Below are 21,654 nucleotides of genomic sequence, written 5' to 3'. Positions count from 1 at the left end.
GTAGATATCTGTCTTTATTCATTCAAACATGATGAGTAATTGTCATACATACGAAAATAGGATATTGTGATCTAAATACATACATAGACACACACTTGCGGCTCTTAACACTGCACAGCCATGAGTTGATGCCAGAGTATGCCGACAATTATTGCCATAATTTTAGAGAAAAGTGTTGCCTGATGCAATACAGATATATTGGTAGCACTTTACTTTAGTATTTCAAAGTCAATGCAAAATGTGTTTTACTCTGCTCATTGTCTGATGGTGGTAGGCACTTTGCAAAATAGGATCTTATATATCTTTTTCATTGCAAAACCGATGAAAAATACACATTACGTGTGCTACTTTCACCACCTACCCGCACCACTTCATGTGTTTAAATTTTTTCGACAAGTCAAGGCACAATAAAAGTGACTCTGTAAGCAGTCTCTTCTGTATGAGCACTGCAAACACACGCAACAAACAGCTAAACAAACGCAGGATTCTCCATGTGTGAGCTGGTTCCTCCTGTCAGTGTCCAGGGGGAGGTGGTGCTGTCTGTCCGCTGCACTAACGCTACTTCCTGCCGCTCTCTCTCTCTCTCTCTCTCTCTGTGTGCTGGCAGTGGCAGAGGTGAGCCGCTGCTGCTGCTGCTGCTCACTCGGCTCCCTGCTCTGCTCCGCTCCGCTCCGCTCTGGGAAAAAAGCGGCCGACGGATTATCCAGCTCGGTTAACGTTAGCTCGCCGGCTAACGGTCAAGGCTGCAAACCGAGGAGAGCCATGAAAAGCCACCGGGGCCAGTGAAAGTTAGTCACGGCTTACTTCGGGACTTTAATGTACGGAAACAAACCAAAAAGGAGGTTCGCGGATCATGCCGTCGCCCCCAACGGGAACTTTCCTCTAGAATTTCCACTTGGGAAAGGCTAGCTTAGGGGCTAGCGAGGCTACAAACTATTTTTTAATTGGCTTTTGGGCTCAATGGCTCTCGCTTGTTTTCCCCTGTCATAGCGACAGCTTGGAAAATTAAAACGGGGAGAGGCCCTGTGAACTTCATGACAAACCAAAGCCCGGCTTTGAAGCGTAACTTCGGAAGGATAGACTGGCAAGGGACCCGAAAATGAAGAAGCAGTTCAATCGGATGAAACAGCTCGCCAATCAAACAGTTGGCAGGCAAGTATGGAAGTCACGGTCACTGTTTACTGGTTAGAAGCTCATCTGCAAACTCACTTTCTTTTGCTCTGTCTGACCCGACTTCCAAGGCTCATTTAACTTTTAACCACTCGCCATCATTTTTCCTTAACTTAGCTTTCTCGCAGTTATGGCAGTATAATGTTGTGAAAACCTTATCACCAGTCTGTGCTGACGAGGAGGATAGTCTTTAATGAATGAATCATTTGCTTTTAATGGTTGACAGCCAGGCTTAAGGGCATGACACTGCTAATGAAAACTGGACGGGGGAGTGCTTTCCTTGATGTGTGCAAGCGTCCACAGTGCTGTCTGAGCCCAGCTAGATGTCCTGCTCACTGTCTACATGGGAAATAAACAGCAGCAAGGAGCCCAGTGATGGTGCATTTTCTCATTCATGCTTCCTCAGCCGGGCCAGTCACTTTCTTTCATTACGAGGTCTTAGTCTGCTGTCCAAATGTGGGTGAAGTTACAGAAATGTTTCAGTAAACATACTGTGGCCAAGGGATGCACCAATACATATGTCTGAAGCCAGTGTGGACATCTGAGATTTTCCCACACTATCAGCAGATAGGTGTGTTTTTGCAAGATCCAAAAAGCCGAAATCAGCCGATAACAGATTCCAAATTATATTATTTATTTATAGAATAAATATATTGGTGGGTCCCTGGCTAGATCATACATGTCTGGTCTTACTTGCCCCCTGTGCATCTGAGTTCAGACGTCAACCGAGGGCTAAAAAAGATGAGATTTCTGGACCAATGAAACTGGACTAATATGCTACTGGAGTGGATGAGCTGTTATACACTCTGCAGCATACAGAAAGGTTCACTTTCACTTCGAGCTGATAAAGTGGCAGTAAGAGCTTCTCCATTTGTGAAACACTAGATGCTTAGCTTCAACCAGGCATCAAACTTAAAACATAAAATAGATTATTCCGTGTAAGCGATGGATAAGTATCTGTCTGTGTCTGCTTCAAGCATCCCCCCCCCCCCCCCCCCCGAACTTAAAACACGCTGCAGTGTCTGAGCTATTAAGTGAATAGATCCACCCTCTGAAAAAGAGTATAAGGCCGAACAATGAGAGTGTGTTCTGCAGTGTTCAGGCTTGTTAACCAGTGCTGTTATGCTGCTGTGTGATGACACACACTGTCCCTCTGTAACTGGATATGTAGCGATGGCTTCAGCCTGGCCTTGTGTGGATAGGAGGGTGAGGCGCGTCAAAGGATGTTTTCATCATGAGAGGTTGGCTCTCATCATGTGTATATTGCGGTTGTTAGAGCGTGTGCGTGTGTGTATGGGAGTCATCAGTGTTTGGCACCTCAGGCGGACAGCGGGTGCACCCAGTACTGGATGGTGCCAGATAAAGCTACTGACAGGCTGTAAACAATAATGTGTCATCTTTAAATAGGCAGAGGCAGCGTTGTCAAATGAATCACGGCTTTCACATTTAAAAATCCTGAAATATTTCCTTGCTAATATACAATTTCAATGGCCTTTATAGGTAAAAACAAAAAAAGTCAAGATTTTAATCAAAGTTGCCAAAAGAAAGATCTTCAGTGCAGTCTTTTCAATGATCATCATGCTTTCCATCAATCCACATGAATATAGGTTTAACAGAAGAATTCCACACAACTGAATTATAAGTAACATTTGATCATTTTACTTAGTAATTCATCACAGGAGTTATTTATGAGCTTGAAAATAACCAAACTCTTATGGTCGTACTCTTTCTGCATTTCATGATATCCTAAAGGGAATACATGACGGAGAACAAGGACAAGATGCTGCTAGTCAAAGAATGAACCGTCAACATTTGCTTTGTAGGAAAACTTGTGGCTGCTCCCTTCATCGGAGGAATAAACATTGTTGAGAAATTACTTAAGGCTCTGATGACCTTTGTGATAATTGACTAATAGGTTCACTGAAAATGAAAATAATCACATGTAAACAGACCAGTCGGGGGGAGTTATTAATAGACTGACAGAAATTGGGTGTTTATTTGATGGAAACACTATCAGCAGAAGACAATCAGCCCTAATAATGTTCCTGCTGCCAAAATTCAAGACCAGGAGAAACAGGGCAGCTGGAATACTCATAATTTCCTCACTGCAGTGTAGCAGCAGTAAATTAGAACTGGAGAGAGTGTAATGCAGAAAACAGACATCTGTGTGTGTGCAGTAGTTGCTTGCACTTTTGTAGGCATGAGTAGGGTTAATCCCTCGTGCTCTCGTATACATGCCCTTCTGATCTGTCAGCGTTTGGATCTGGGCAAGCCGGAATGCTCTGCTCTGTCCATTAAGGTTGTGCCTGCTTGCGTCTCTGCGTCTGCAAAAGTTCTGGAGTGCAAAGGCCCTCTCTCCGCTGCCCCCTGGGTTCCTGCGATTGTGCAGAGGCAGAACACTGTGTCCAGCAAGCAGCCGCTCTGAGGAAATCCCTCCTTCTTCTCCTTCTACAAACAGGAAACTGCCTCCCAGAGTCATGCTAGAGCTTTCTAGGGGAGATTGATGTAGAGAGAGACACAGAGGGTGGTGACGCATGTGATTCATGCCAGGGAACATGGAGAGGATTTTTGTCTCTTTGTGGAGCCTTATTTCAGTTTGCTATCTGTGAACTCTCCGGCCTTGAACGTGCACGCCAGCTGCAGGCTAACGTGGTCAGATAGTAACAAGCTTTAAAGGAGATAACATATGAATAGGGTGTCATAGGCTATAACCACTATCTGCATGCAGAAAAACTAACGACCATGCTCCACAGACTGACATTTTGCACCGTACAGGTGATGTTTAAGAGTTTACATTCTCTCTGCTTTGTTTGTGATAATGACATCACCTCTTGACTGGAAATCAGCCTTTAGATAAGTTTGTTTAGTTCAGGAAGGAGTTTGATGATCACTGGCTCACATGGTGCGGCCCAATCAATAAGTGTGGACAGAGGCTGCTAATAAGGTGTGGTTCAAAGGTAAAGGAGGAGGAGGAGGAGGCCTTAAATCTGTCGGACCTGAAACAACAAAACATATATCTTATCTTATATCTTTATTTGGGGCGCCTGAGCTCAGTCTGCTCATAAGATTTTAGCTGCCAGCAGCTAGTAGAAGTCACTCTGTCGGTCGTTCGCACAAACTGTTGTGCAGCCTTCAAACACATGAATTTGTTTGTGGACTTCCTGCATCGTTTTGTCATTGTCTCACTGATAAACAACAGGCCCCCACCGACGCAGCCCCCGGTGCCTTTTTAACACAGCGCTGTTTTCGGTGTGAATGCCTGCTCAAGCTCACTAATTAACACGCTACATTTTGTTTGTTTAATCCTGATTCAGCTCAGCAGGTGACACTGACTAGTCGATCACATTATATGTTCACTTCGCAGTAATTAATCAGAGCACTGCGTTGAAATGTCAGTGGGGGGGGGGGCTTAAATGTACAGAGAAAAGTATAGCCCAGCGCTTATCACCTCAGCTAACCAGTTTCCTGGGGGGAAACCCTGATACCGTATGTCACACACCACATTAGTGTAATTGCTGCATCACTTTGAGTTTATCTGGGTTGGTGTGGTAGTTGTTTTGCCACGCCAGAGTAGCATCAATCAGATGTGCGCTTACAACAACTTACTGAACGTGATTCTCTCTGAACTACAGGTGCCCTGTTCTGTAGCTCAGTGGTTACCAAAGTGGGGGTCAACAAAATGTCTTTTTTTCTCCTCTCTTTCTCCCCCCTCACTGTTAATCATTCACTGGCATTATGTAATCCTTTCTTCATGCCATATCAAACAGCAACGAGCACAGTGTTTTGTAGTCTAATGTCGACCTGTTGCATCTGTAAGTCCTTCGTTCACTCGAGAGGGAGTCGCGCTGAAAAGACACTTTCCCCACAGGCATCAGCCGAATGTCAGTGTTGAATTCACAAGGATAGGTGACTCTGGGCGTTTCCCCTGTGTGTCACCAGGACAAAGAGGTGTGTCAGCTGGGATGCCTTTGTGGTGCTGCTAGTGATAGGGACCTAGCATGACTATGGCAAAAAAAAAAAAAATGAAGGTTGTTATTTTAATCATGATAATCACAATAATTTGCCTCAGTTACAGGACGCTGTGTACTGTTGGGTAGTCTTGACGTGTTTGACATCATTTAGTTTAAAACCAAAGAAACACGTGTCTCATGTTCTGTGTGTGTCACACTACTGGAGCTGAAACAATTGATTCACCATTTTGAACAGCTGATTAATCAACTGAGTCATATTTCCAGCAAAAAAAAAGCTAAATATTTGGTGACTCAAGCTTTTTTTTTCACTATTTTCTGACATTTTACATTAGAGACAAAACGATTCATATGAAAATAATCATTAGTTGCAGTCCTAAACAATATCATACACATCAATATTGTTTAAATTACACATTTATCAATTGCCACAACATTGGGATATAAATATCTGCATCCTGCTTTGTCATGAAGCACATTTAAGCTTATTCCACAACAATACACATTGGATAAAAGTGCAGCAGTCTTTAGCCCCATGTTTTGCTCACTCTTGCCCAGGTCTAATGTTAGCTCACATAACCAGCCACATTAGGTAGGTTGTATGGGCTGAGTGAGTCACTCAATTATTCTCCAGCTCCTTTCATCCAGGTCCAGTATCCATTACCTTATGCCTCAAGCTGCCAACTGTTGCAACCGTAAGAGGCAGACCCTCCCTGCTTCTCAGCACGCCTATTGTGTCAAGTGGCCGCTAACAGCCGCCCTTTTGTGCTGATGGCTGCAGTATTCACTTACTCCCCTTCCACTTTGGCAGTAGATCGCCATGGTTACCATTCTGATCTAGTGGCCATGGCCATGCGGCGTGGATCCCTCGTCTTTAAGAAGTCACATGCGGCCCACAGCGACACGCTTTCTCCAAAGGCTGCTGCTTCGCTGAGGCACCATGGGGTCAGCTCTGTTCGCTCCGGGTCAGCTGATGCCGGCAAAACAATTGTTGTTTTGTTTGTTGTTGTTTGTCCTTTGCCCAGGCTGCTCACACTGCCTATTTTTTTTGCTTCTATGACACAGTGTTTTTTGGGGGTTGGTTCACACAAGCGTTGCTTTTCCAAGAGCTTTAAGTGTCTTGTCACATGTGTTCTGATCATTCAGTTACAACCATGTTAGGGTGATATTTGCTAATGTCATGGAAACGCCCTCACCAGGTTTTCTTGCTCACGTTAACGTCAGTAAGCAGAACTCAATTAACATTCAAAGCCAGTTAAGGTAGCTCGGTTTTTCTGGGATATAATCCTGTTTGTTTTTAATCCTGTATTCTGGCACAATCCCCCTGGACATAAGGTGTAACTTAAGTTCTGTCAAGTTATTTGTGTGCATATAAACATGCTGATGTATCAGTTTGCACAGGCGCTGTATGATCCATAGGCCTGTATTCATGGCAGTAGTCAGAGTCTACTTGATGAATATACACTGGTTTTTACATTAAGCCCCCCACAGGACCACATGAGGAGCCTCAGCATGTAGACAACACCAGAACATGGATTCCATATTGTGGCTTTATAATCACGCTCTGTGTGTGTGTGTGTGTGTGTGTGTGTGTGTGTGTGTGTGTGTGTGTGTGTGTGTGTGTGTGTGTGTGTGTGTGTGTGTGTGTGTGTGTGTGTGTGTGTGTGTTTCTGTGGGTTATAGGTCCTCACTCTGCACGTGTGACCTCACCAGCTTTGCTATTACTCTCCTCCACAGAAACTCTTTCCATTCATCTCTAGCCCCTAGATGATTCTGGTTTGGCAGTTTTAGGAGTCTTTAACCCCCCCCCCCATCTCTATTTGTATTTCTTTCCCTCGAACCCCCAAACTCGTCGTCTCCTCTCTGTCAGTCTCTTTCTGCTTCTCCCTGCCTCTGTGTTGTAATTGAAAGCAGCTGTGACGAGGTTACTATAGTTCATAGAGAGCAGTTTTTTGGAGGCGGGCCCATGATTCATTTAGAGCTCCAGTTACCCAAAATGAAGGCAAGCAACTGTCTACAGGTCACATCAGTCAGCAGGCTGAACTTGCACTTGCAAAAGTTTGCACGAGTTAGATACAACGATACCTGCACAGTCTTCATTCTGCAAAACAGTGAAGAAAGTTTGACAATGGCGTCACGTGAGTGTGAGGCATGTCAGAGAGTGAGGGAGGTATTACTGGAGGCCGGCTCATTAGCTCTGTTTCCTAGGTAGTACTATACAATTCACATTATATCAGTTAGATATCACGCTTCCTGCTTTATTTAGAATCATGTTCACAGCAAGTTACAGTAGAAGGTTGCATCCACAGAAATGCTGCACTAAATCATGCCAGAGAGCACTATGAACTAGCTCTTTACGTGCAGCATCTGAACATTCACCACTTCAACGTCTAACTCACATTGACAGCTGTTAGCTGTCTGGTGGTTTGTAGAGTAGACGTTCACCAGCCGTGATCATAATTGAACAAAGTTTGTCTGATGGCAATAAATTCCCATGCTAGCTCTGGTGTGAATTAGCAAAGTGAGTTTCACTGAAATGCTCCTTGTAGCACAAACCCTATAGCTGGAGCGTGCAAGCAGACGTACTAGCATGTGTTTTAGCTAATATTCTGCTTTAAATGCACATACATGACAACAAACAGCAAACCCGGAACAAACCAAAACATAACACCAAAAATCATACTAAGACCATATATCAACATAAACGCACAACATATATCATCAGGCCTAACAACCTAAGTAACTAGACATTAAAGGATATAAAAAAGGGAAGGCCAGCTCCTACTCTGTATATTCAAACACATGTCATTATTAAATGGAAAACTTGCCTACCTCTCAGGGTAATTCATTAATTATTCATTTTTTTTAAGTTAATGAGTGAGTTAAGGATGCCCCGGGATATCGGCGCCAATACAGACCTTTTTTAAGAGGATCGGGTATCGACCAGACATGACCGACCCACATTAAATACAGTTCAGCAATTTCATTATAAAATTCACTGTTGCCGACTTCAGTTACATTCCTAAAGTCATGGCTCGTCGTCGCAAGTGGACAAGCGTCGAAAATACAGTGCAAAACAATACAATTGCACCACAAGCAAGACAAGCTAGTCCCTACAAGCTAATCCCTATTCTAGTTGCAAGTTAGCATTCAACTAGTCTCCAGTCACCTGACCGTCTGACTGCAGTGTAGCCTTTTCTCCCTCAGTAGCCGCAGAAGCCGTCAGCCGGTGTGAAGGTGTTGATAAGCAGTATGAGCTGAGCCTGCGTTTCCCAGCCTTCTCCCTTTAAGTGAATCTAATCTGTCTGACCTCTCCAAGTCCAAACTATTAGTTTACTATTAATAGGCTCAGGCCGAGCAGGGCCGTGTAGCTGCCCTGTGCACGACACCGTGAGCCTTGCTGGCGGCGGCTTAAGGAAATCAAAACTTGTTGAACGGCAGAAACATGCCTTCTGTGTGAAACTTCCCGTTTAGCCCAACAGAGTCTGTGCATTTGTAATGTTTATTGTCAGATATATTTCAAGCTTGCCTCAGCTGCATGCAGCTGCCACAGTGTAGTCTGAAGAGACACGTTTTGCCTGGATACCAGCCTGTTACTTGGCTGGTTGAGCCATGGCAACAAACTAAAGAGATCCACCCTCTCTAGAAACATTCCCACGGATGCCCAGGTCAATACCTGACTCTATTTTGGTGTTCAAGCTGAGCATGTAACCAGTCTTTCAGGAGCGGTGTCATTTGTCTAGCAGATATTTTTACAGTGAGTGTTCAGTGTGTTGATCAGTGCTAATCTGTGTGCTCTCTGTTGTCTTTTCTCACCCACAGAGCGGAGAAAACAGAAGTCCTCAGCGATGACCTCCTACAGGTAAATCATTAATCTGACTGTGGAGCTGTGACCAGCCCTTAACACTGGCATGGCTGCATCTGTTAGCCACTGGCTGCAGGTACACTCTCACATGTTAGTGACAAAATGACAGAATAGTAGAAAGTGAGCTGTGTCATGTGCCATTCATTCCAACAATTTCAAGGCCATAGCAGGTAATTCCACTAATTAGTCCCTCCCCTTCAATTGTAGGTGAATTAATCATTTATGAGGCTTGGTGTAGTTCATAGTTTTTTTTACCCTCAGTAATTATCTGCAACTGATGACATCAGTTTGCTCCTCTGTTACTGATTAATTTTAATTTTCTGTTCTCAACACCTGTTAGAGTTTTCCTCTTTCACGCGACAGAACATGCACATTTTAGTTTAGATTTCTTTGACAGCAAAGAGTCTGAAGCTTAAAGAGCAGCTGGACAATGTGCTGACCAAGCCCAAGAGTATGCTAGTTTTCATCACAGATGATCACTTATTAGATCCTCCTCTGTAGTTAAAGATTGCTAATCAGTGGGCTCAGCTGGTGTTGTGCTTGGTTGAAACGAACACCTGCAAACTCTTGGGACGGTTGCTGACACACAGAAGCACTTCTGTAGTCACAATAAGGGCTCAACAAGCTGCACAGAGGTCAGTGTAGCTGTGGATGTATCCATATAAGCTGCATATATCTATACAGCTCTATGTGTGTGCGTGTGAAAGCCGCTGGTGCAGGGATGTCCCCCCCGGGGGAAAGTATCTCCAGCCCCCCTGAGGCCGTCTGAGGCAGACAGCAGGTGGGGTCGGGACAAAATTCTGGCTGCTCAGCAAAGACATTCCAGCGATGCAGATTGTCTTCGTGCTTGAATGGGAGGTGTCATAGGTGTAAAAACAAACTTGAGAGCAGCCAAAGCAACAATGTCTGACACCCTTTTGTTCTTATTATTGTTCTCCACACAGCACCTTCTTCTGTCTCAGGTGTTGCATAAGTTACATGGACAAAAAAAATTTATTTGATTGACAGCTAGAACATCAGCGTTGGATTTAGAGCCTGCGTGAGTTGCTGTAATGCAAGTGGACAAGAGAGCAGTGGTGACTAACCGCTTAGGGCGCTTTTCACTGAAGAGAGGACACTATATTAAGTCGGACAATTGACTTTCGCTGTTCCTCAAAGACACAATTGTTCTGCCCTCTCTCTGGAAATCAGCCGTTGAGACGCTGTGGGCTCTGTGTGTCACTTCATAGGAACATTGCCGTCTGATAAAGGAAAAGGGAGTAAGGGATGAGAGATAGAAATCACTTGGCCCCTTAATTCCTGAGATGGCTGTCGCAAATTCAATTTAATCACTTCCATCTACAAAGTCTTGCTAAGACTTGAAAGGGGACCATTGGAGGCACTGTCTGAGAGTCACTTTGTCTGAGTTTTAGCCATGCTTAGCTCATCATGTCATCATGTCATATGCTTTTGCGCCCAGCCTCCTCTGTGTGGTCGGCCAGTGGGTCCCTTCATTTGATCCCATTTACATCTAAGGTGTGGGGTCCTTGGCCCGCAGTTGAATTATTCTTAGCCCCTTCACCCTTTTTTGAATATGGTCGACCAGGGTGCTAAAGAGCCACCCAGCATTCCTGTGTCAGCTGTCCATTCCTTGCTACTCCCCTACATAGCAGCTCATCCACTGGAGGGAGGGAGGGAGGGGGGGGGGTTACCACAGAAATACTCCAGAAATGCCAGGGTGCCTACTTGCACACACCCTTGGATGTAATGATTGAGGGCGTCTCATAAGGTGGCAACCAACAGTTTTGAACACTTCTGTCATATATCTACCTAATGCAAACAAAGAGTGTTTTGTGTGCTATCAGCAGCTCACTGCATAATTCCAGCCTCAATGCGTCATGTTATGTTATTTTTGTTCATTCTAGACTTGTCCAGACATGTTAACATCCTTTCTCTTAGGAACCAATAAACAAACACAAGCACACAGACAGACAGACACCCTCTTTGTCTTTTTTTTTTTCTCCCCGTCTATCCTGCTTGGTATCGGGATTCCCTGCTCAATGACGCGTCATGGGAATGACCAAGTGTTGACCTCATCCCACAGCAGGAGGAAAAACACACCCTGCAGCCTGCTCCTTTTGGCCTACGTTCTCCCACTCCGCCGCATGTTTTAGTTTTTGCCTGTATGGAATTGTGCGCCTGACCCCATTTTGGTACAATGAAAGGAAAAGGAATACTCCCGGTGCCATGTAACCCAAACATTTCCAATACACCCACACAGGAACTTCGATAGCACAGGGAGGGGAATCCCCTGCCTTTGTGCCAGGTACTAACTGGGCCGAGTCTAACAAGTGTTCCCAAGCCTATAGCCTATGGAAGCAGAGTGTGTGCTTGTGTGTGTGTTTGGTAAGTTTGTATTTGACCCAGCTGTTTTGGGAATGCCGGGGGCCACCATGGGTCTGGAATGACGTAAGAGCGCGAGAACAGAGGGAGGGAAAGGAGAAGGGGGGGGGGCCGTATGAAGGCGGATATCTGCTGTGGAATTCCTGAGATCCGACTCCATTCTGTTTTTGGAACACAATTGTCTGGTATTTGGTTGATCCTCCCTCTGCATTTGTCTCCCTCCATTTCTGCTCATTTTGCCGTCAAGACCTCAGTGTTCCCGTTTATATTTGGAACTTTGTTTGTCCCGACTGTCGAGTTGAAACACTTACAGACTCCCACTTTCTGTCGCCAGTTGTGCTTGTTAGTTTTTAAAAAACAGAAGACATACCTGCTCGCTTTGAAACTGGTGCATGCAATCTGCTTTTGACTTTCTCACGAGCTCTGCCAACTAAAACCAGTTCTTTCGCATCGTCAGACTCTGTTGGCCGGACTTTTAAGTAGACGTGAACAGTAACTTGCAATCATCCGTTCTGTCCATGGGATAGTGACAGCCAGCCTAATGTTGACACTGACTGTCCCAGTCAGGCACCTGGCACGACAAGGACAGTGAATAGTCATCCTGCAGAGCTTCAGTTGGCCTCTGTCCTTAAGCCAGCAGAGCTGTGACTCCCATCAATGACAGTATTGTATCTCGTCAGGCTAAAAGCACAGAGTGGATCTGTATAGTTAGCCTAGCAAACAGGAGAAAGCCTGTGTAATCAAAAAGACCTTTTTAAAGCCGAAGGACCCCTCGCTCTCGGTCACAGCCCAGTGGCCGTTGCTATGGAGACACTTCCGATGAGTCATGTGTTTCAAAGATAACATTCCAGCGTTGTTCCGCAGAGACAGGCCTTATCAATCATGCATGAACTTTGACCCCTGACTCCCTCAAGGGCAGCTACAAATCTCTGCATGGAACTGGACCTCATCAGCCATCAACGCTGCAGACACACGTCTGTGTTGGTTTATGGAGACAAGTTAAAGGTGTTGATTATATGAAGAAAAAGTTATGCTTAAAAAAAGAGTGATTGTGGTAAATAAACTTCTAGCCATGTGTGTGTTATCGTGTACTTGTACTGGAACAAACATAGCAGGATGTAGTCCCGTCCAAGTTATTAGCTTTATCAAAATAAAACTTGTATGTGTTATAATAAAACTTGTCGTCTAACGTCTGGGATGATTGGTGATGACACATGACGTATATAGAAGATGTTTGCTAAAGATCTGTCCTCGCATGTCTTGTCTCGTGCTCAGATTGAACGGCGCATGGAGTTGGTGCGTGTGGTGTCCCACAACACACACAAGAGGATGGTGTCATGTCTACAGGGACACATCGGTGCAGATGCAGAGAAGAGACATGTAAGACATCAAGCTTGTCACAATAAAAGCTTTGTCATAGCTCCAGTTTACCTTTTTAAAAACAAACCAACCAGATCAATCAACTGTTCCAGGATGTGTCATTTTTTTAATTTCACCTCCCACACAAATGTTGAGTTCTCACTGTGTCCACAGTAGGCCTACAGTCCATGATTTCTCTTTTGTGTTTTCTACCCCACACCACCCAAAAATGCACCACAGTCCGTACCACGCCTCTATACAGGAAATGGTCAGGTAAAAATCCGGATTACTTACTCCACCTCTCTGGTTCTCGGCACCACTTGCTCCATTTCCCATTCAGACATCTGTTGTCTTTATTCACTCTGCATGACACTTTGCCTTTGGGATTCTCTGGTTAAAATCATGATGTTGAACACTCATAAATGTTTAGTCCAAATGTGTAACTGTGGAAGTAAGCTGTTGTCGTTTGATAGACGTCTCACTTCCCTAGTTTGCATCTTAAATCCCATTTAACATCTGTATTTTCCTCCTTTGCTCAGAAAGCTCTCTTCCTCTTCCTGCCTGTGAATTTACTGTTGAGCTGCTCAATGGAAAGTCCTTGGTGAATTTTCCATTGGCTACTGAAGCTACTGTATAGAAATGGGTACTTTTTTGTGCATCTGCATAGTTTGAAGTAGCTTATGTCTCAATAAAAGTCTAATCACTGTCTGCATCTGTCCCTCTTCCACACACTGCAGAAAAAGCTTCCTCTGACTTCACTATCCCAGGCGATGGTGGAGGGCGGAAACCAGTTGGGAGAAGACTCCTTGACAGGGTGAGTTTGCGGTTGATTGGCAGACCAGATAACCAATTGCTACTCCTTGGCAACTGTTTCTAATGGTGCAGATGCACCCCAGAGAGCGTGAAATATGAGGCCATGCATTCAGGGCAAGTAATCAGCCCAGTTTGGTTTTCTGTTGACGGGACTTTCAGTAGTTCCCTTTTTACACGAGGTTCAGATCACTCATTGTGACTGAGAGACACACACAAAACAGGACCAGACAGTTTGTAGTTGAGGATCTAGAAAGTGAATGTCTACACAGCAGTGTGTGTCTGGAAGTAACGAGGAAGGGAAAGTACGTCAGTTGGTCTGATAGTAAATGTGATGCATTCACTGCAACTGTCAGCTCAGACTGTATTGTTCTTTTTTGTATTTCACAGCTTAGTTGTTTCATTGCTGGAAAAACTAAAGCCCAAAACCCTGATTCATGTAGATGAGCTGTCACTAGGCCACTGTGTGCTCCTGGCTTTGGGCAGCTAGACATGATGGCAGTACAATAACCTGCTTTCCGTTATTGGCTGGGAGCAGAGGAACAGCTGGTGACACAGATTGTCATCCCTCTGTGTTGTTACATTTTGTCACTGGATGTAGCAAACCTCCCATCCTCACCTAATACTGTTGATGTGATAATGAGGCATGAATATGACTATGTTGTGATTTTAACACCCTTTTCTCTCTTTGTGCTGATGCGTTTGTCAACAGGAAGATGATGGAAGTGTGCGGCGAGGCGGAGAACCGCCTGGCATCAGAACTGATGCAACATGAGCTGCAGATAGAGAAGGACGTCCTGGATCCCCTCAGCCAGCTAGCAGAGGTAAGAGCCCGCACACCTCCTGGACGTAACATCAGCTAAACACAAGTTAAATATTTAAAAATCTTTCACAGCTCTTGGCTTGTTTTGAAGTGCAGTCACACCCTTACTATTTGCTTTCTTTGGTCTAATCATAGTTGGACAGATTATTTTATGGTTTTTTTTTTTTGTCCAGTTGCAAATTAACTAGAGCTTTCGAGCAAAGGTCACATGGACTCAAGTATGTTCCACACAGGCCTGTTTTGGTTATGTGCTCCTGTGAGGTTGGAGAAGTGGAAACAAAACCGACGCCTGGTAACATGAGGGCTTTTCTCTGTGTCAGTACAGGCTGTGGTTTGCCACCTGCTTGCTTGTTATACCAAGTTTTCCAAACATGAGTGTTTGCTATTGGCAACTGTGTCTCTGTACCCATAAACCCTGGATGTAACTGCACAAACATGCTGCTGTTTGGCAGCTTGGAAGGAACCAAGACCTCCATTTACAGGTGTCATGCTGTGATCATTTTGTGCCATTTAAGTATAATGTGATTGTTATCACCTACTCAACAAACTGAAATAAGAGTAAATGCTCCAAGAGTTTGAATCAACCATTACATATTATAAATATTTCTATTATTTTACCGTTAAAAAGGCTAATCAGGGGAAACATCTTAGAATAGTTATCCAAGAAGAACAATGGCAACAACTGTCAGACGTTTGTCATTCTAACTTCTCAGGCTCATTCAACTTGTGTGTGTGTGTGTGTGTGTGTTGGTTTTAATTTCTGTAGGTGGACATTCCCAACATCCTGAAGCAGAGGAAACAGCTGGCCAAACTGGTGCTGGACTATGATTCTGCCAGAGCAAGGTTTGTCCGTCTACACTCTCTTTCATCATGTTGTATGTGTTGAAGTTTAGTGCCGTGTCAGGCGGGGCATCCGGACCATACTTAAATGAAACTGGCGAACAGCGTTAAAACAAGTTTACTCAAAGCTACAAACTCACTCCTGACTCATGGCCACGTCTTGAGAGGTCGTCTCATCCTGTTTTCTTTCCCAATTCTCCGTCGTCTTTCCAAACCCAGATGGTTGCAGGCAACCAAGTCAATAATCTCAGGAACAAACACTCAAGCACTGACGGCCAAGGCTGACCTACTCAAGGAGGAGATGGATGAGGCCATGAACAAAGTGGAGCTTTGCAAGGTAAGCAGCGGGGATATGGATGACTCGTGTGTCTTGTTTATCAAGTTCATAGCAGGCCACACCACCAGTCAAGGTCATGACTTAACGACTTAAAGAAACTAGAAGTAGGCCTCATCACAGCAACAACTGGACTTCCCAAGACCCTTGGGCCCTCTGACCCAGTTTGCTGACACACACATATAACTGAAAATGCACCGTCAGCTCAGTATGTGTGTGTGTGTGTTTGCATCTATTGAACTGAATCACTGGTGAGTTTTAGTGTGTAATGGCGGCAGTGGCTATGTCAGGTTTTCTGTGCAGGAAGCGCAGAGCCTTGTGTTTCCCCTCCACAAGTCCTCCCTGCCAGTCTCTCCGAGTCCTGCCAACAGCAGGAGGATTTATGACTCACGTAGCGCACAGGCGAGCGGCTTAGCTGACCGCTGACGTCTGTCCCAGTGCCACCTGAAACACACATTCATTTGATGGATGACACTGTGTAGTGGAGATGGAGGATCTTTAATGAATGAATTAGAGTTTACGGCATCTTCTTGTGAAGGAGTAAGTAAGTGTTAAGATGATGGCGATCGTCTTTCACTGCTCTAACACCTTCTGTCTTTATCACCCAGGATCAACTCGCTGCAGACATGTACAGCTTTTTCTCAAAAGAAGGGGACTATGCCCGCTACTTCGTAACAGTGAGTACAGCGCGCCAACAAGCCAAACATGTGTTTTTGTGGGAACGTTCACAGCTGCAGAGGAACTGAGGGAACACAGACTTGGCCAGCCATTTTATTTACTTTGCTGTCATTTCTTTTTACTGCTCATCTTATTCAATCTATTTCTCTCTTTTTTTTTTATGTTTCTGTAGCTCTTAGAAGCTCAAGCTGATTACCACAGAAAGTCTCTCACTGTTCTGGAGAATGTCTTGCCAACCATCCAGGCTCAGCAAGGTAACATGCAAACATACCTTTACACACACACACACAAACACACACACACACAGCTATTTAACACAAAACACTACAACGTTGTTAAACAAAATGACATAGGCTCTGTGCGGCACATAGTATGGGACCTCTTCACATATTCCCTGGGGGATGCACATGTGTTTTTCTTTGGTTCCTGTGTTGTTTGGTGTCCGATTTTAAACAAACCCTTTCTTTTTGGACACTAGAGTTTGAGAAGCTTGTCCAAAGGTGTGCCGACAAGCAGTTGCTAGGAGGAGAAACAGTTCCACTTTTCCAAACAGACTTGAGAAATGAAACCAGCTACTGTATCTTTTCAATTCTATCTGTTTTTTCTAACTTCTGGACTACCAGAAGTTGCCCCAGTTGCGGTTCTCGTTAAAAGCCACAACTGAGGCCCAGATATTAAAGAATACTCTTTTGTTTTCACTGCTTTGCCATCCAAAAAGTAATCTACTGTTCCGTTATATGAACACAATGTCTCCTCTCCAATTTCCCTTGCTAGGTTTTTGTCTTTTTTTGCTGTGTCTTATTCAAGGAGTTTGTTTTTTTTTCTGTGCTAAACACATGTGGCCTAAAGCAGACAAGCCTGGTCTCCCAGCATGTGGCGATGACTCACAAACTCCACACACACGCCCCCACCCCTGCTCACATCACACCCACCTGGGTTTTGCAAGCGCCCCCACCCCCCCATTTTTCGCTCCTCTGCCTCCCTATTCACTTGCACATTAGCTCTCACACATAAACACAGAGAGTCACTCCTGCTGGAGCATGTGGTTATTATTTGACGGCACCCTGTAGGGGGAGTGAGGACTGGTTAGGAACTGGCCCGAGGGAGAGCTGTTGACCCAGAAATCTGCCATCCAGACCAGCAAACAGGCTTAGTCCTGAGTCCTGCGCCAGTGCTGATTTTATTCTTTTTTTTCATTGCATACCAGCGTGACAGATGTGTCATACAAATAATGTGCAACAGCTTCATTGTAACACTTGTTTTAGGTCTCTTCAGATTTGAAACACTGTGAATGAAGTGACGGTGCCTCACCATGAATTGCTTTGTGTTAATAATTCATTGTCTTTTGTGTTTAGACTCGTGGACAGAGAAGCCTGCATTTGGCACTGGGCTGGATGAGCACCTGAAAAGGAGTGGAAGGGAGATCGCCCTGCCGATGGAGGCCTGCGTCATGATGCTGCTAGAGACTGGCATGAAGGAGGAGGTGAGGAAGTAAAGGCGGCGAGGCGGGGAGGGTAAAAGGAGACCTGCATGGTTCGTAGCATCCTACATGATTATTCTGCTGCTAGAACGGTGGCGGCATTGTTCTACTGTATGAGTGAAATCAAATTGATATGGATCATCGTCTCCTTCTGGAAGATGTGTGTGATAAGAGACCGGGAAATAAAAGTGAAAAGGTTGTTTCAAATTACTACCAAGTGGCTTTTAGGAGCAGCATGGCCTGTAAGGGCTGCCAGTGATGCTTTTTGACTCCTAAATCTTGTAAGAGTAACTCAGCTGACTTAATATCATTTATGCTGCATCGTCATTTGACGCACGCTGCAGCTCTGTGGAGCTTTTTATTCAAATTTCATACAATGTTGATAATTGAGTAATGACTTTAAATCATTAAAAAAAAAAAAAAAAAAGATGATATGGAAAAGCTCTGATGACACCCAGATCTGATGAACTAAAGCTTTTAGCAGATTTAAGGACGAGACATTTCCATCAGAAGTTACTGGAGACCGAAACAGTTGTTTCCTAACACATTGTATAACATGACAACGTCTAACAGTGATAATATGTCAGGAATGTGTGTTGTAGCCAAAAACCGATGAGTGCAACTTTAGATATTGATCCATGAGGTCAGATGTGTTGAACTTTAAATGATAACCAGCAGACATTTGTGCTGTAGAGGTGACTTCTTATCTAACTAGCTAATTCCCTGCACAGAATTGCATTTGTTTGCTTTACTGACTAGACTGCCCTTTTGTTTTCCTTGTCTTGTGTCAAGTGAGAGAAGTGCTGGCGTAGCTCGTTGAAAGTCACATGGAGCTGTGGCTGCAATTAGCCGCTCCTCTGGTCATTGACATTAAGACTCGAGGCGGATAGACACACTGTAAACAGGGGAATGTAATGCTGTTCACCGTGTTACGCTACAGCGATGATTCATGAAATGTTTGTGCTGTCCCCTCCCAGAGACAAATTTAGACAACAATAGAATCATGCTTGTCCCCTATCCATAAATCAGATTCATTTTGTGTGTTTGTGTGTACGTGTCTGTGAAAAAAAAAAAAAAGATCCAGAGAAGATGCAAGTGTTAACTGCAAAGCTCATTATTTGTCACCCTATTCATTTCCACAGAGTCCCGTCTGTGTCATTATGGTGTGAAGTCGGCCTTTTGTTTATGTGTCAAAGTAAAGAGCTTGCTTTGCTGTGAGTGGTGGGTGTGTTTGTTTGCCTGCTTTAAGGTTTCATTATGTGCCGCTGGCAGGGGGAGTGTATGTCGTGGCTTTATACAGTCTATCTGTAATAGAGTGTTAGGAAAGTGTGTGTGTGTGTGTGTGTGTATAGGTTCGAGTGAAAGCACAGGGTCTTGTGTGCACATTGAATGCCTGAATGCATCTTTGTTTGCTGGCGATGTGACTGTGGTTTATTTGTCTTTATGTGTGTGTTTGTGTGTCAGGGTCTACTCAGAATCGCAGCAGGGGCCTCCAAGCTAAAGAAGCTAAAGGCAGCGCTGGACTGTTCCACGTCACAGCTGGAGGAGTTCTACTCCGACCCCCACGCTGTCGCTGGTACGTCCCAAACCAGCGCCACTTTTGAATTTCTTGGTATATTATTTGGACCAATTCTATATCGGCGTTATGTGTGGTTTCAGGAGCACTGAAGTCCTACCTGAGGGAACTCCCTGAACCTCTAATGACGTACCAGCTTTATGATGAATGGATCCAGGCATCCAGGCAAGGCTCATGACATTATCACTAGGAATAAAATGTATCGATGCTGAATGGATCACTGTACAACAATGAGAGATGATGGGATAATTAACTTGTGACAATAACAATAATAATGTGCTCCACTTTCAATTATCTTTCCTTTTCTGTCTTTCCAGTGTGTCGGACCCAGACAAGAGGCTGCAGGCACTCTGGGTTGTTTGCGATAAGCTACCAAAGAACAACAAAACCAACCTGAGGTCAGTCGTTTAAACGAGAAAGGTCACGTCAGTACCGCTGTAATGTCTTCTGTTGCGTGAGACGGTGTCCACCTGTGCTCATTACCTCCCATGTTTTCATGCAGGTATCTGGTGAAGTTTTTAGCCAAACTGGCTCAGGACAGCGAGGCGAACAAAATGACTCCTAGCAACATCGCCATCGTCCTGGGACCCAATCTGCTGTGGGCCAAGACTGAGGGGTGAGAGGGGTGCTAGCACAATATTACATGTTAGTTTAAAACAAGGATCTCTGAGAGGATCCTAGTGTAGGGTGCGGGAGAGGATTTCTACAAACGACGGTCTGTTATTGTAGCTTCTTTCAGCCCTTCATTATGTTAGAAAGCATCTAATCTCTGCTCATCTGTACGTGTCCGCCCAGGAGTCTGGCTGAGATGGCTGCAGCTACCTCTGTGCACGTGGTGGCCATCGTGGAGCCCATCATCCAGCATGCTGACTGGTTCTTCCCTGAGGGTAGGTTCTGGGTTTCCTCTACAGCAGCTGTTTTCAGTCTCACCTTCTCTCAATCAGGGCCTATTTTACACCAGGGATGCACAGTGACTACGATTGATATTAACTGCCCAGTGAGAAGGAAAGAGTCGGCAGTAATCAAGGGCCAAGATCAGGCTCACTGCCGCGTCTGCCGGCGCTCAAACTGTGGAGGTCAGCTCGAAGGCTACAGTGAACTTACAAAACAGATGTCATAAATTCCCCTTAATTCAGCTTGTGTTATGTTAAACACACGCTAATCAAATGAAGACATGGATAGAAATATAGCCCCACATTAACAAATGACATGACCAAAAGCAGCCTTTTTCAATGAATTTTCCATAAATTCAATATGTTTGTAACCACCGTTACTGGAAAAAGACTTTTATCTTGGGCTGCAAATTTCAAACTTCACTTCTTTAGTCCAAGTTTTGCATTATTGCCATAGTTTAGCTAGCAGGTTAATCAAAGCCAGTCTGCCTTTAATATCTTAGGCCAAGATGATGATGGACCGTCTCTGGTGCTCATACGGGGCGAGATTATGGGTCAGTTAAAACAGTCAGGACCTTGGTTGATTACTGGCTATTTCTGTGGAAGATTCCTTTTACAGTCCCATTGGTATGAATCTAAGCATGACTCTGCCTCTGTTATGGACTGTTGACCTGTGAAGGGCGTTGCCACCTATACGCTAGGTTGTGTCCCGAAGAGGAAGAAGGAATGAATAGTGTTCATGCCGGTTAAGAACAAAGATAAAGCTGAATATGAGCATCTGTCAACATTGTGACTTGACTTCCTGCCCAGTTTTCATTTTGTTAAGCTAGGACTGCCAAGCATGTATAACTGTCTGATGTCAACTCCTCTTTCTCCCGGTAGAGAGTATTTTTGATCTGTTGTGTAGTTCAGCAGAAGGAGGTGATATTCCGAGACCTTTCTGCAAGGCTGAACTAGTAGTATAGGCGTTTGTACTGGTAAACCTTTGCCCTCTCTGTTCCTGCAGATGTGGAGTTCAATGTGTCCGGCATGTTTGCAATGCCGACACCTGCGTCCAACCACAACAACCACCTTGATTATGACTGTGGCACCATTGAGAGGAAGAGGCCTGGCAGCATGGTGGGACCGGAGAACGACACGACGCGCAAAGACAAGTAATCAACCTGCAGTTGCTAAGCACCGTTACCTCCTAGACCTCCTTGGAAACCTCCACAACATTTGTCACTTGCTCAAATTAATTGCTTTGGAAATAATTTGCCTTTAATCCAGTTGCTTTTCCTGATCCCTTTCTATTGCTTCTTGTACATTTTGGGGTTGATTGAATTCTTGTAATATGATCCATAACACTGTTTTTAATGACTTCTAATGAGTGCTCTGGCGTTATGGTGATTCTCTATCCTGGTCTAATCGGTGGCTTTCTGATCACAGCTTTGGTGTTTTTTTTCTCCTTCACTGTCTCCCTGCTCTCCCTGCGCA

At 44.6% G+C, this 21,654-nt stretch overlaps 1 protein-coding gene across 1 annotated transcript; it reads left to right on the top strand.

Moving 5' to 3' along the window:
- Nucleotides 1–1,099: 1,099 nt before the first annotated feature.
- arhgap17a (Rho GTPase activating protein 17a) lies at nt 1,100–21,336 on the top strand. The gene is made up of 16 exons (XM_070926795.1): nt 1,100–1,152; nt 8,961–9,000; nt 12,661–12,765; nt 13,482–13,558; nt 14,267–14,378; nt 15,144–15,220; nt 15,437–15,554; nt 16,160–16,228; nt 16,402–16,483; nt 17,585–17,712; nt 19,174–19,285; nt 19,369–19,450; nt 19,603–19,683; nt 19,788–19,901; nt 20,081–20,172; nt 21,185–21,336. The coding sequence occupies exons 1-16, from the start codon at nt 1,100–1,102 to the stop codon at nt 21,334–21,336; spliced, it is 1,494 nt and encodes a 497-aa protein (XP_070782896.1).
- Nucleotides 21,337–21,654: the final 318 nt, after the last annotated feature.

The sequence above is a fragment of the Enoplosus armatus genome, chromosome 20, assembly GCF_043641665.1.
Source record: "Enoplosus armatus isolate fEnoArm2 chromosome 20, fEnoArm2.hap1, whole genome shotgun sequence".
Classification (NCBI taxonomy): Eukaryota; Metazoa; Chordata; class Actinopteri; order Centrarchiformes; family Enoplosidae; genus Enoplosus; species Enoplosus armatus.
Note: the sequence above shows the minus strand (reverse complement) of the source record. Positions and strands in the feature narration are given on the sequence as shown.